The sequence below is a fragment of the Rosa rugosa genome, chromosome 2 (assembly GCF_958449725.1).
Source record: "Rosa rugosa chromosome 2, drRosRugo1.1, whole genome shotgun sequence".
In the NCBI taxonomy this organism is placed as follows: domain Eukaryota; kingdom Viridiplantae; phylum Streptophyta; class Magnoliopsida; order Rosales; family Rosaceae; genus Rosa; species Rosa rugosa.
This window is the reverse complement of record NC_084821.1, coordinates 54965078-54978680: the sequence shown is the minus strand read 5'-3', so window position 1 is coordinate 54978680 and position 13603 is coordinate 54965078. Positions and strand designations below refer to the sequence as shown.

Sequence of the window (13603 nt, the reverse complement as noted above, 5' to 3'; positions counted from 1 at the left end):
TCTCTAGCTTTGATTCACACCCTTCGATATAATAAAAGCGGCTTCTATCCTAACTCGTTCCCTTTGTCAGCGCCTTCAATTCTTCAAACAACTATATATTGACTATCCTCATCAGCCTCCTGCATGGGAATGTGCTCCCCTCTTAGTCTTATCAACAAGAAAACAACTACACACGTCGATTGGGTAGTCTTTTGTATTTAAAGCATTATTGGCCGCACAGATAAACCTAATGACGTCGCTAAACGCCTAAACACTTACTTTTCTGAGTAATTAAGCTCTCTGCAAATACAAAAGGAAACAATAGATTACCCTCCCTTGATGTTGGTACATTGAAAAAAAAAAACATGATTAGATAACGACAATGAATTAATAGGAGAGCATATTAGATTTTAATTATCATTTTGTTTGCTTCATCACTTAGTAAACACATAAATAGTACGGTCCGGCGGCCGATCTCTGCTGCTGGTTTTTTGGAGCGGCGGTGCCATGTTTCGATGGCAGTGGGGTTTCGAAGCCTGGTTCAGGGATTGGTTTCTGTGTTGATCCATGTCGCTGTGGCGTGGTTTGGAGCGGTTTGGATCGATCGCCGTTGGTGTGGTGGGGCGGCTCGTGGCGACGCTGGTCTGGTGATGTGGGTCGGCCGGAACTTGGCCGGACGGTGATGCACGATGGGTCGTTGGTGGGAGAAGGTGGACTTGGACCATACCAGAATGATGGGCTTGATGCCAATTCCTTGGTGGACTACCCTATTGGGCCACGAAATGTTGGGCTGGGGTTCTGCCCTAGTCCATTGTTATTTTGGGCAAGGGTTTAGGCCCTTGGCCCAACCCTATGTTTTTAGCTTTTGTCTAATTACAATAATGTTTCTTGTATTAGGAACCTAGATCTCTAGCGCCTCCGGCGTAGTACCAATGGAGGATCCCCGCTACCTCTACGTATTTGATTGTTTAATGAGTAGGTCTATTTTTATGTACCACTGTGGGTACTACCACTATCTTCTTGTCTGCCTATGTTCTTAAATGGCAGCGGAAGGGTATGTAACGGCCTATTTTGGCTTGTGATGAATGATATTATTGCCCCTTGGGCCGATTAAAAAAAAAACACATAAATAGTACCAAAATAAACCATACTTAATAGTGCGTCTAATACGTAGTGATAGATGAAATCGAAAGTTCAAATTATTTCTCTTAAAGAAGAAAAAAAGAAGAAGACATTATCAAAACCAAGCGACTATTTCTTCCATCAACAAAGATCACAAATGCTACTACTATCCCATTACTTGACCTCCTTTATTTCTAGTTAGACGCGTAACTTATATTCAACATGCTACGATTTCGGTTAGCTTCATCTTAGTTGATCTTGATTCTGTTGTGATTGTTTTTCTTATCATAGCGAATAGAAAGATCACAACTAAATCAATGTTTGTAATTAACTACTAATCTCTAAGGCCTCGTTTGGTTCGCAGAATTGAGGACTCAGGAAAGGAAAGTCATTACTTTCTTTGTTTGGTAACCACAAACTCCGGAAATATTTTCCTGACAGTTGGGAAAGCAGGGGGAAAATCATTCCACTCAGACCCCATGGGATTGATTTTCCCTTCCCATTTCCCAGCATTTATTACAAAAGTTTTGGACAACAATACCCTCTCTTGCATAAAAAATTGGTGTACTTTTGAATTTTTATGATGTTGTTTTATTTTAAAATACAAGGGTATTATTGAAATATTGATATATTTTTAGGGATTTTGTCAATTTACCCCATTCTAGGGATTTTTTTCCCACTTACCCCATTAAGTTTTTTTAATTCCCCTTTACCCAAAACACTCTAAGGAAGTCTTCCCTAATACCCCATTAAGTTTTTTGTTTATTTTTGAGACTGTTTTACCCTCACCCCTTTGTTACTTATAGAGAGAGAGAGAGAGAGAGAGAGAGAGAGAGAGAGAGAAACCATAGGAGACTTCGCCGGAGCCAGGTCACCTGATGTCGAAATCCGGTTACCGGTCGCCGGAATCCTGTCACCGGCCGCCGCCCACCGGACTTCTCTACAAACCTCGCCGGAGGTCCCCAAAGAGGTTGTCGGAGATCTCATAGGTCGCCAGAAAGGTTTATTGCCCCCAAATAGACGTCTATTGCCCCCCAATAGACGTCTGTTGGGGGGCAATAGAGATTTATGAAATGTCGCTGGAAGTCTCCAAAGAAGTTGTTGTAGATCTCATATGGAGCCGGAGAGGTTTATTGCCCCATGAATAAACCTGTATTGCCCCCAAATAGACATTTATTGCCCCTCAATAGAATTTTCGGTCGCCGGAATGAGAACTAATCTCCTTAAAATTAGACCAATAAAACTTTGATTAAGGAAAAAAACGAGGAGATTACATAAATTCATAACATGTATTGCCCCCGAATAGACTTCTATTGCCCCCAAATACACCTTTAACAGTCCTCTATTGCCCCCTAATAGCCCTTTACTGCCCTCTGATAAAACTTTTATTGAGAGTTAATTAAACTCCAAATTAGAACACTACCTCCAATTTATAAAGATGCTTACACATAAATGGCAAAAATAACTGAAAGCTCAAGATTAAACTCAAAATTGCAGCAAATACTGCACCACCAGTAACCAAGCCAAAATTATACCCAAAATTAAACACACTATGGTGCCCAGGATCCAAAACCCATCGAGCCCATCAGCTTGGACGAACTTTTGAGAAACCCTCCCAGGCACAAACCTCAAGGTGCTCGCGAACTTCAAGCCGTCCCTCAACAACTGTCCTGAAGACCAAAGTCATGGAGCTCTGCAACATTATTGTCGCCACCATGAAGCCGAACTCGACGATGATGAGGACGGAATAGAATACCGACCTTGAGCTTGGAGGGATCGATGTTTAACAACGACGTTTCGCTAGCAGAGAGCGCGGTGACAGAAAATATGATCAAACCCCGTTGCTGGAAGCCTACTTCTGCTACAACAACGTCAACGAGTCGCCGATCGATCGCCGATTTCAGTGCGGTTGTTGTGCTACTCTGCAAAAGATTGAAGAAGGAAGGAAGATAGTCTTTTCGATTTGTATGTTGGGAGCTAGCTAGCTAGGTTTGTGCCGACTGATGCATGCTCAGAGAGAGAGAGAGAGAGAGAAGTGGCAGTGGCTGTGATTTCGTAATTAGGTTAAGGGCAAAGTTGTAATTTCATTTTAAATTGGGTTAGTGGGAATAAAAATCTGTTGGTGGGTTAAGTGGGTAATTTTAGCCAATTTTGGTGCTTTGGGTCAAGAACCCATATTTTTACTTTATTTTCCTGCACCAACGACCAAACACCGGAAGAGATCTCAAATGGTATTTCCTGAATACTTTCTCTGCTGTACCAAACAAAGGAAATGAAACTTAATAGGAACTTCAGTTTCCCTTTCCCATGGGAAAGACAAGCGAATTAATTTCCCTTCCGTGAACCAAACGAGGCCTAAATGTAATACGATAAATTTAATGAATGTGATAGTTTATACGATAAATTAAAATATTCTTTCATACTGGATTAACCTCCTTCTTTTCTATTGACATCAAATATTCTTGTTCCTTTCTTAAATTTACGTAGATATGGAGTAATATCTGTGCTTATTGCATGATTAGGTGAACCCAAAACATGGTTAAATCCATAGGACCAGAAAAATCCCTGTTGGCTCCTCTGAATTTGATGCCCCATTCCTTGTATTCCTTCCCTTCGATCCCCCCTTATTTAAACCCACTTCTCTCCCATTTTAACATGCAGATGCTCAGCCGGGGTCAACCAAACACCTTATTTAATCCTCCTCCAGGCCCTTCGTACCTTCCTCTCTCTCATCCTTTATAAGCCTCCATAGTCCATACCAATACAAAACTAACTTGCATTTGCTTTTCTCCAACATATATACTACAACTCTCTAGCTCTCTTGTATGCACCAGCCATGGAAGTCGACTTGGACTACCCGTTGCCTATAGCCGACTACGGCGACCTCGACTTCAGCTTCACCTCCTGCACAACCGACCGCACCTACGTCTCCTCCTCCAGCGCCCGCACCAGCTTGGCCCGCAGCAGCCTCACTCTCAGCTTCAACGATCGCGACTCACGCCTATCCTCCGCCACCGTAACAACCACCAACGTCCCCACAGTCCTCCACCACCGCAAATGGGACCCGCATTGGACGGCGATAAAAGCGGCTACCAACCTGTCATCCGACAAGGCACTCCACATCCGACACCTCAAGCTCCTCCGCCGCCTCGGCTCCGGCAACCTCGGACGCGTCTTCCTCTGCCGCCTCCGCGACTACAACCCCGACGACTCCTTGTTCGCCCTCAAGGTCGTTGACCATGCGGCCATCTCGCCGAAGAAGCAGGCCCACGTGGAGACCGAGGCCCAGATCCTCGCCTTGCTCGACCACCCTTTCCTCCCTACGCTCTACGCCCGCATCGACGTCTCCCACTACACGTGTCTCCTCATCGACTACTGCCCCAACGGCGACCTCCAAACCCTCCTCATGAAACAGCCCCAGCACTGCCTCCCGGTCCGGACCTCCCGCTTCTTCGCCGCCGAGGTCCTCGCCTCGCTCGAGTACCTCCACGCGCTCGGGATAGTCTACCGCGACCTCAAACCCGAGAACGTCCTCCTCCGCGAGGACGGCCACATCATGCTCTCCGACTTCGACCTCTGCTTCAAATCCGACGTCGTTCCCACCTTCGAGCGCCGCCGCGTCATGAAGCTCCGGCCCGCCCGGAAAACAAGGAGATCCGCCAACTGCTTCGGATCGAGCGAGCGAGAGCCAAAGGAGGAGGAGGAGGAAATGGAGGCGGAGTTCGTGGCGGAGCCAACGACGGCGTTTTCGATGTCGTGCGTGGGCACCCACGAGTATTTGGCGCCCGAACTCGTCGGCGGTTACGGTCACGGTAACGGCGTCGATTGGTGGGCGTTCGGGATTTTCATCTTCGAGCTGCTGTATGGGACGACGCCGTTTAAGGGCGGGAGTAAAGAGAGCACGCTGCGGAATATAGCGTTGGCTGACGGCGTTAGGTTCCACGTGGCGGAGGGAGAGGAGGAGGGGATGAAGGAGGCGAGGGATTTGATAGAGGGACTGCTGGTGAGGGACCCGAAGAAGAGGCTAGGATGCGCCAAGGGGGCTACTGAGATTAAACGGCACCCGTTTTTTCATGGGATTAATTGGGCCTTGCTCAAGAGTTATAGGCCGCCGGATGTGTATGGGCTTAAAAAGAAGCCCAGTAAGACTATTGTCGTCCCGGCTGGGGTTGCGCTTTCGGCACACAAGAGGCGGCGGTGGTGGTGGAAGGGACTTGGTCAGCTGGTGAAGACTAGAAGTAACAAGAAGAACAACCAGAGTAACAGTAATTACTATCATTACGTCAGTGATAAAATGGTCAGGAAAAGTTAATCACATTTTTTGGTGGGAAAAAACTAGGTAAGTTGTGGTTAGAGATGAAGATTGAGTGAATATAAAGAAATGTAGTGCAGCAGTTCTAGATCCCAAGGGTGATCATCTTTGTGGATGTTAGGGTATATGTGAATCAAGTTATACACAGTGAGATTCAGTTTTTCGTTGTTTAAAACAAATTTGGTTATTGATTTACAATTTTGGCCGTACTAGAATTCTTTATTATGAATGTGTTATTGTTGTTAATGTTCTGGTAAACCGTCCTTGCACATGATTATGCATCTCCGGAAATGACATACAACGAGACCCCTATACAGGATTTCTTAGCGAGTCCGAGTCCAAAACTAAAGGTTCCACCCTCAATAACTTGAATCTTAAGAATATCATTCATGTAAATAAAATGTGGTTTTTGGCAAGGCATGAGTAATCTCATGTAGAAAAAACTGCCACAGACAATCTGGCCAACTTGGAAAAAGAAACTGCGAAGATGCTATGATAGAATTTTGGGACAGGATTAAAGTGGTTCGCTTTCTTTACAGCCACACTATTTTGCTTCTAAACTAATTTTAACATTCGAGTGGTTAGCACAAAGCAGATCATAAGATATAATCTTTATTTTCTTTGAGCAAATCCAACAGAGAAGAACAACCAGTGAGTTTAAAAAACCCTTTCTGGCAGATGGAGTGAGTCTATAACTCCATTCAATCTGCAATATACACAATCATGCAAGCCAATATCAGTTCTAACCCCTAGAACGATAAGTCTACCAATCTTTCTTTCTTTCTTTTTTTTTGGTTGTGTGTGTGTGTGTGTTCTAACCTCTTGAAGGATCTTTATCCAAAGGACCCTCAGATGTTGGTGATGAGCAGTTGCTCACAGTCACGGACCGCCTAGCATCAATCATCATCGCAATGACCTCCCTCATTGTTGGCCTTTTAACTGGGGACACACTGGTGCAGAACAACGCAATCTTGAGAAATAGAGTCATCTCTTCAGTTGTGCTCCTCATACTCAGATCTAGCCTCTTGTCGAACAATTCGGATGTTGCCACTGAATTATTTATGGCTCTTCTTACCAGAGTGACTAGGTCTCCACCCAGCTCCAGTGGTTGGACAGGTGTCTTTCCGGTTACTAGTTCCAGCAGAACCACTCCGAAACTATAGATGTCACACTTCTCAGTCACTTTCATTGTGTAAGCATACTCTGAAATGAAAAGGTACATGGTCAGAATTACGATGAAGACTACTTTCCCTTGATTTTTTCAGGATCTCTACTGTAAGTTACATAGGTTATTCTGAAATAAACATCTGATACAGTGAGCTACTTCAAGTGAGTGTAATAATTCACTAAAGTAAGAATATATTCCCTGAGATATGATATATAGTATATCAACTTTTATGTAGCAGTAGAAACAAGAATGACAGACTGAAAATACGTAAAAACTATTATTAACACTTTTCTTACCTGGTGCAATGTAGCCATATGAGCCAGCAACAGCAGACATGGATTTTGAGTATGGCAATTCAATCAATTTTGCCAAGCCGAAATCTCCCACATGTGCTTCAAGAACTTCATCCAGTAAGATATTATTTGACTTTATGTCACGGTGGACGATTTGGGGCTTGCAGTAATAATGGAGATAACACAAACCCTCTGCTGCTCCAAGAGCAATCTTATATCGTGTATTCCAGTCTAGATAACATCTTTGATCGTTTCCATGGAGATGTTCTCCTAAACTGCCATTTTCCATGTACTCATACAAGAGCAGATTCGAGTCTTGGTGACAGCAGAAGCCATAGAGCTTCACAATATTGCAATGCCTGATCTTCCCGAGGGTTGATATCTCAGCGCGGAAGCTGCTATCGACACCGACTCCTTCCCCTTGTGCCTTGAGCTTTTTGACTGCAATCACCTCCCCATCAGCCATGACGGCTTTGTACACAGTGCCACAGGCTCCCCTTCCAAGAACTGCATTGTCTGAAAAATTGTTGGTGCCTACAACAAGATCCTGGTACTTGAAACCTTCCTTTGGAAAGTAATAGTTGTCCAACACGTCTGGCTTGATTGGATCTTCAAGTGGAACAAAAGTAGGTCTGGAGCGCTTCATTGCCCAACAGAAACCAACTATGAGAATCAAGGAAATTACTCCAATTACAGCAGCAATGATGCTTACTAATTTCTCTTTAGATGAACCCTCCTTTATCCAGCTCCGTTTTGGAGTATGAGATTGAACTGGAGGTTGATGACAATGGTATGATCCAGATCTGCACAATCCATTGTTTCCAGCAAAATTTGAAGAATCCATCCTTTGAAATACTTGTGTGTTTGGCACAGTTCCCACTAGGTTATTGTTAGAGAGGTTGCACACCAGAAGGCTAAGCAACTCACCAATTGAGGCAGGAATTTCACCAACAAGCTGATTGTCATTCAAGTAGAGGGATTCCAACATCTGCAAGTCCCCCAACTTTTCAGGAATTTCACCCGAAAGATTATTATGGCTAATATTGAGGGCAATCTGTAGAGCACCGAGTTGGCCCAGCTGAAAAGGGATGCTACCAGAAAAGTGATTTCCCCCCATCTCCAACTCAGTCAATCGGGCAAGGTCCCCTAGAGTACTCGGTATCCCTCCCATCAACTTGTTATCAGAAAGCTTCAAAAGTTCCAGATTCACTAGCTTTCCAAGTTCTTCCGGGAGAACTCCAGTGAAGTAATTCCTACTGAGATCAAGCCTCTGTAGCTTTGTACAATTTCCCAGCTCATGAGGAATGTTCCCCGTGAGCCTGTTAGAGGAAACATTGAAGGTCACAAGCTGCGATAGGTTGCCAATCTCAAGAGGAATATGCCCAATAAAATAGTTATCTGACAACAGTAGCCTTTCTAAACTTTTAAACCTGCCTACCTCTGGAGGTATAGGTCCTGAGAATCGGTTTTGAAAGACTTCAAGAGCATAAAGAGTATATAACTCCATAGGGAGACTTCCTGTAAGATGGTTGTCTCCTAGCATTAGTTGGACTAGAGACTTGCATGTTTTAATACCATAAGGAATATTTCCAGACAACCTATTTGACCCAAGGCTTAGAAATGCTAATTTCCCATACTCGCAAAGATGCGCAGGTATGCTACCCACAAGCTTATTTGCAGACATGTCAAGAATGCTGAGGTTACTGTTAGCTCCAAGGAGAGGAGGAATTTTACCCTCGAGATGATTATCAAACAGTTGCAACTCATCCATGCAAGTAAGGTTCTGAAATTCTAGTGGGATTGGGCCAGTCAAATTGTTTATGGACAAGTCTAACTTCTGCAGCTGCTTCAACTGGCCAAGCTCCCTCGGAATGTTTCCTTCCAGATGATTTTCGAAGAGGTGAAGCAACACAAGATTAGGAATGTAACCCAACTCCCGTGGTATGACTCCACTTAACTGGTTTTCAGAAAAATCTATATGAACCGCATTGGTACAATTCCCTAGTTCACTTGGGATAGTTCCATTCAACTGGTTGGTGTATATATACAATCTCTTCAGCTGTGATAACTTCCCAAGTTCCTTAGGGATCATTCCTCCGAAAGAGTTTTCATGCAAGGCAAGCAACTCTAGCCTACTTAGATTACCAATCTCAGCAGGAACTGAACCAGTTAAATGATTTTGCCAAAGGATCAAATCAGTCAGATTTTGAAGTTCTTCAAGCTCCCTGGGAATTGAACCTTCTAAATGATTCTGTGATAACCCCAAAACTTCTAAGCTCTGGCACTGACTGATAACAGTTGGTATTGGGCCAGAAAGAGAATTTCGACCCGCCCTGAGGACTTTTAACTTTTTCAACTTACTAATTGAACCAGGAATGGAGCCAGTGAGATTATTACTATAAATCACAAGCTCTTCAAGTAGAGTTAAGTTCCCTATCTCCTCAGGCATTTCACCAAACACATAATTCTCACAGAGATACAACTTCCTAAGGTTGGTCATTTTGGTGAATGGGGTAACCAATTCCCCATGAAACCTATTTGTGCAAAGGTCTAGAAACGCTAGATTATGACAGTTAGCAAGATCATTGGGAAATGGCCCAGAGAAGAAGTTCTTGGACACATTGAATTCAACCAAGTAAGGAAGATTGCAAATGACTGGAGACAAAACACCAGACAAATTAAGGCCAGTGAGATTTATAGAAGTTACCTTGGACTTGAGACACCTCACACCAGTCCAATTGCAAGGACTCAAATGTGATGAATTCCAGCTTCCAAGATTGTTCCTTGGATCAGATAGGGATCTCTTGAACTCCAAAAGAAAAAGACTTTCTTCATCTAATGAGTTTGTAGAGCCAAAACTGAAACATAACACGAGGAGTCCCAAGTGTAATAGCATTTTCAGGGAAGAAGTAACCATACTACGAAAAACAACACCAATAGGTTTGCTTCACAAGTTTAGGGGATGAAAGATGAAATTTTGGAGTAGCTCAAACCCAAAACATCATTTGATTGGGTACCCGATTCCGGAAAAGTTTAGAGGTGCAAATGATCAAAGAGAATGGAAGAAAAGAATGAAAACTGAGATAAGGATAGTAGGGGATAATGCATGGTTACCAAAACAGAGACTCTGGGGAATCCAGGAAATTTTGGTCTCTATGGTTTAAAGGTAGAGAAACCCAACTGGGCTTTAAGCATTAGGTAAAGGTTAAGAAAAATAAGTAAGCCCATGAAAATAATCAATATGGGTCTGACTTTCAGAGATAAGGAAGAGAGAGACAGACACAGAGACTCTTGAGTCCTCTTCACACCTAACTTTACAGAGAGGAGAAAAAATGTGAGGCTAAGAACAAAAATAGGGGAATAGATCGATTGATGAAGGAGGAAGACCGTGAGAGTCACAATCTTGAGCAGTAAAAGAGACCCAAAATTTTTAACAAGTCAACTCTTTCCTTGCTACCACTTTACAGCAAATTGAGTGCTGCTTCATTTTCTTTCTGTGCTTGCTCTGTTTCTTGTTCTTCTCGACCTCTACTCCTTCTGGTACTCGCTTTGCTTTTGTCTTCATGCCATCCACCATAGAATTGCTTCTTCTTGCCTGCCATCATTGTGAGCTTGATGGGTTTTTCTTTTCCTAATTGAGAGAGACTAGTCATATGAAAATCTGAGAATGCAATCTGTTTCTGGGCCTCTAAGTCGGGATGTGAAGGATTTTGGAGACTAATTGTAATTTTGGTTTGGCTTTTTATTGTTGTTGGAACTGTGTGTAATGATTTCTTTGGAGACTTGTAATGTGGTGAGTGGCTCAGTGGGATTGTTTTGGAATCTCTCTCGGCATTCAGTACCCGAAAGGCTAAATGGGGAGACGAAAAATCTGTAAACGTGTTTTCAACCCAACTATATGAACACTGTTTATCTTGTAGACTTTTACAATACACCAATGAGATATTTTTTTTGTTGAGAATCACCAATGAGATATATGAACAAGTAATCAACTACGAGTCTACGACACATGAGCTGCATGTAATTGTACTTGAATAAAATAAAGCCAGGATTATGAGTGTTTGGATTTCCAGCTTTGTGGGGGTGTTTTTATTTGTTTTTCTCTTCCTTTTGCAGTTCACTGCTACCATACTTTTAAGAATGGAGAATCGGCTCCAAATTAATCGCTTTTACGTAGAAAAATCGGAACACCTAGAAGCTGAAGCTCGTACCAAAGTCCAACTCTTCAATGGAAGAGCACAATACTTCGGGGGGTCGTCATGCAATTTGATCACATAATTATTTGGCTAGCTATGTAAAACTAGACTTAAACCTGAATATTGCCTCGAATTTTAAATTCTACGATCTTGACTGAAGTTTATCCACATACACCAAGCCTAGTCTAGTAAGTGCAACTTGTTGACATAATGAGCACGAATGAAGCATGAGATACACGAGAGGGTGTAAATTAAACTTTTCAGTCTTATTTACCTGATCAGTTATGCTCAATTATCATTAAATTTAAGTCCAATGTTGAAGAATAATAATGAAAATGAACTCATTCTAACTACCTCATTATCCTAACTACCTCATTATCCTGTGTTCTTGAATTTAAATCCAATGTTAATGAGTCATGACTTGTTGGTTAGCTAACCTAAATAATATGGTAGAGGTCATGAGTCAAAATGTCAAATCTCACATGCATCAGAGATGGGGGTTTAGGGTGAGATAAGTGCGGTAAGGACTAAAAATAAAAAATGTTTGTTGAGCACAATTAAGTAATGTATTAACTGAGACTTAATTAGCAAAGAGATAGAAACTTGGAGACTCAGGGCTGAAAATTAACTATGACCACATATCAGGCTGCAAATAGGCGAGAGTAGCTGGTATAGCTGTCCGGGGCAAAGCATGACAGTTTAATGCAGGTGCTGCTAGACCGGGTGTTATGCTTACTTTGCCTTTTCACGCAGACTTTGCTGCGTTGCTGGAAGGGATGAAGCTAGCAGTTTCTTTACAGTATGTGCATGTATGTTTACAGACAGATTGCTCCTTTTTGGTGCAAGCTATCAGTCAAGAAGGCCAGGATTTGTCTACAATGACTTTTATGCTAGAGGACATCAAGAAGCTGTTGAGAGATCATCCTCAATTCCCGATTGCTTTTGTACCAAGAAAGACAATTGCAGCGGTTCACTTGCTTGCATCTCATGCTTTTAAGGAATAGTGATAGCCAAACTTGGCTTGTAATTGCTCTTGACTTTATAAGGGATGTCATTAATAACGATTACAATCGTTAATGATTCAATGAAATCATTTTGGGTGGTTCTAGTTAGACCTTTAAATTTCATATTTGATATTTGAAACTCTCTTAATATTGGAAATTTTTTAATTCCTATTAAGATCCGATAGATTATTGAAAAGGAGAAAAGAAAAATTCAATTGCACCCACCTCTTTTAAGAACATAAATCCCTCTGGCAGGTCTCTCTCTCTCTCTGCACACGCATCTTTCTTTGTGTTGTTGGTGGCCAATCCAATTTGCAAGACGATCGAATAAGACGATTTGCGAAATTTTGATCATAATATTTCGTAAGATACTAATTCAAATAGTCACTAACTTTTGAGTTTAACTTCAAACACCAATTAATGTCTCATTAATCTAGTAGAATGAGAGTAATGAACTAATGATTTGATCAACAATTAATATACTGTCCAAGAAATTGAAATCAGAACTCTACTACTTCACCTTTTAATCTTTCAAGTAAAGAAGCATGTATGATTGATGATACATGCTTTATTCTTAGTTTGTTTTATTTGATTCCAATACCTAGCTTGTTAGTTTGGCCCCCCATCTAGATGGAATTGTATTCGATCAAACCAACCGATAGCATGTTCATGAAGATGAGCAAATCGATCTAAAGAAAATTAAAAAAGGAGGTAAAAATGGTAGTTTAGTGTGGAGATATTGACGAGAAATGTTTAAATATCAAATTTGGAGGTCTAACTAAACCACCCGGTACTTTTTTCAAAAAAAAAAAAAAAAAAAAAAGAAGAAGAAAGAGATAGAAACTTGGAGAATCCAAACTAGATAGTCATAGAGAAAATATTTGAGATCCCAAAAAATTGTACCAAAATTCCTTACCAAATGATGCGGCACTGCCGGCACATGTCACATCATTGATTACATGATTTACTTGTTTGAGTGAATTTGTGTTTCTTTTTTTAATAAAGTAAAACTAAAATGATAAATAACTAAAGCTCTCTTGTTATATCAACCTTACTAAACATGCCCTTTTTTTTTTTTTTTTTTTTGAGGAAAGGACATCAGAGTATATTTATGTATCAACTTAGTTTGTACACAAAGTGGCTACAAAGCCACTAATTTCTGTGGGAACAAATTCTCTCCAATACAAATCAAAATCAGAACATAATGCAAATTTAGCCAACTTATGTGCTACCCTATTTGCATTCCTACCAACATAACTAAGATGAGAACCATGTAGGCTCTCTAAAATAGTAGAAGTAACCTCATATACTGATGCGGGAAGCGTGTAACCTAGGTTTACCAGCAATAAACCTAAAACAAAGATTCTGGAGTCCACTAGAGATAAAAGAGAAAACTCTCAATTTTGATTGATAATATGATAAAAGATAGGTTCTGCAACCGTTTAAGGTTGCTTATATATGAGAAAAGAAACCCTAGGGCGACTAACAATGAATCCCTAAAGCCCACGGGTTAAAACAAAACAAATCCA

The 13603-nt window shown here is 41.6% G+C and overlaps 2 protein-coding genes across 2 annotated transcripts; one reads left to right on the top strand and one right to left on the bottom strand.

Moving 5' to 3' along the window:
- The first annotated feature begins 3519 nt into the window (after positions 1 to 3519).
- LOC133728521 (serine/threonine-protein kinase WAG1-like) lies at positions 3520 to 5635 on the top strand. The gene has a single exon (XM_062155926.1). The coding sequence runs from the start codon at positions 3938 to 3940 to the stop codon at positions 5411 to 5413; it is 1476 nt and encodes a 491-aa protein (XP_062011910.1). The 5' UTR covers positions 3520 to 3937; the 3' UTR covers positions 5414 to 5635.
- Positions 5636 to 5924: 289 nt separating this feature from the next.
- On the bottom strand, positions 5925 to 10781 carry LOC133728520 (leucine-rich repeat receptor-like serine/threonine-protein kinase At1g17230). Its single transcript, XM_062155925.1, has 3 exons — positions 6878 to 10781; positions 6233 to 6616; positions 5925 to 6119 (listed from the first exon to the last, which is right to left on the bottom strand). The coding sequence occupies exons 1-3, from the start codon at positions 9789 to 9791 to the stop codon at positions 6115 to 6117; spliced, it is 3303 nt and encodes a 1100-aa protein (XP_062011909.1). The 5' UTR covers positions 9792 to 10781; the 3' UTR covers positions 5925 to 6114.
- Positions 10782 to 13603: the final 2822 nt, after the last annotated feature.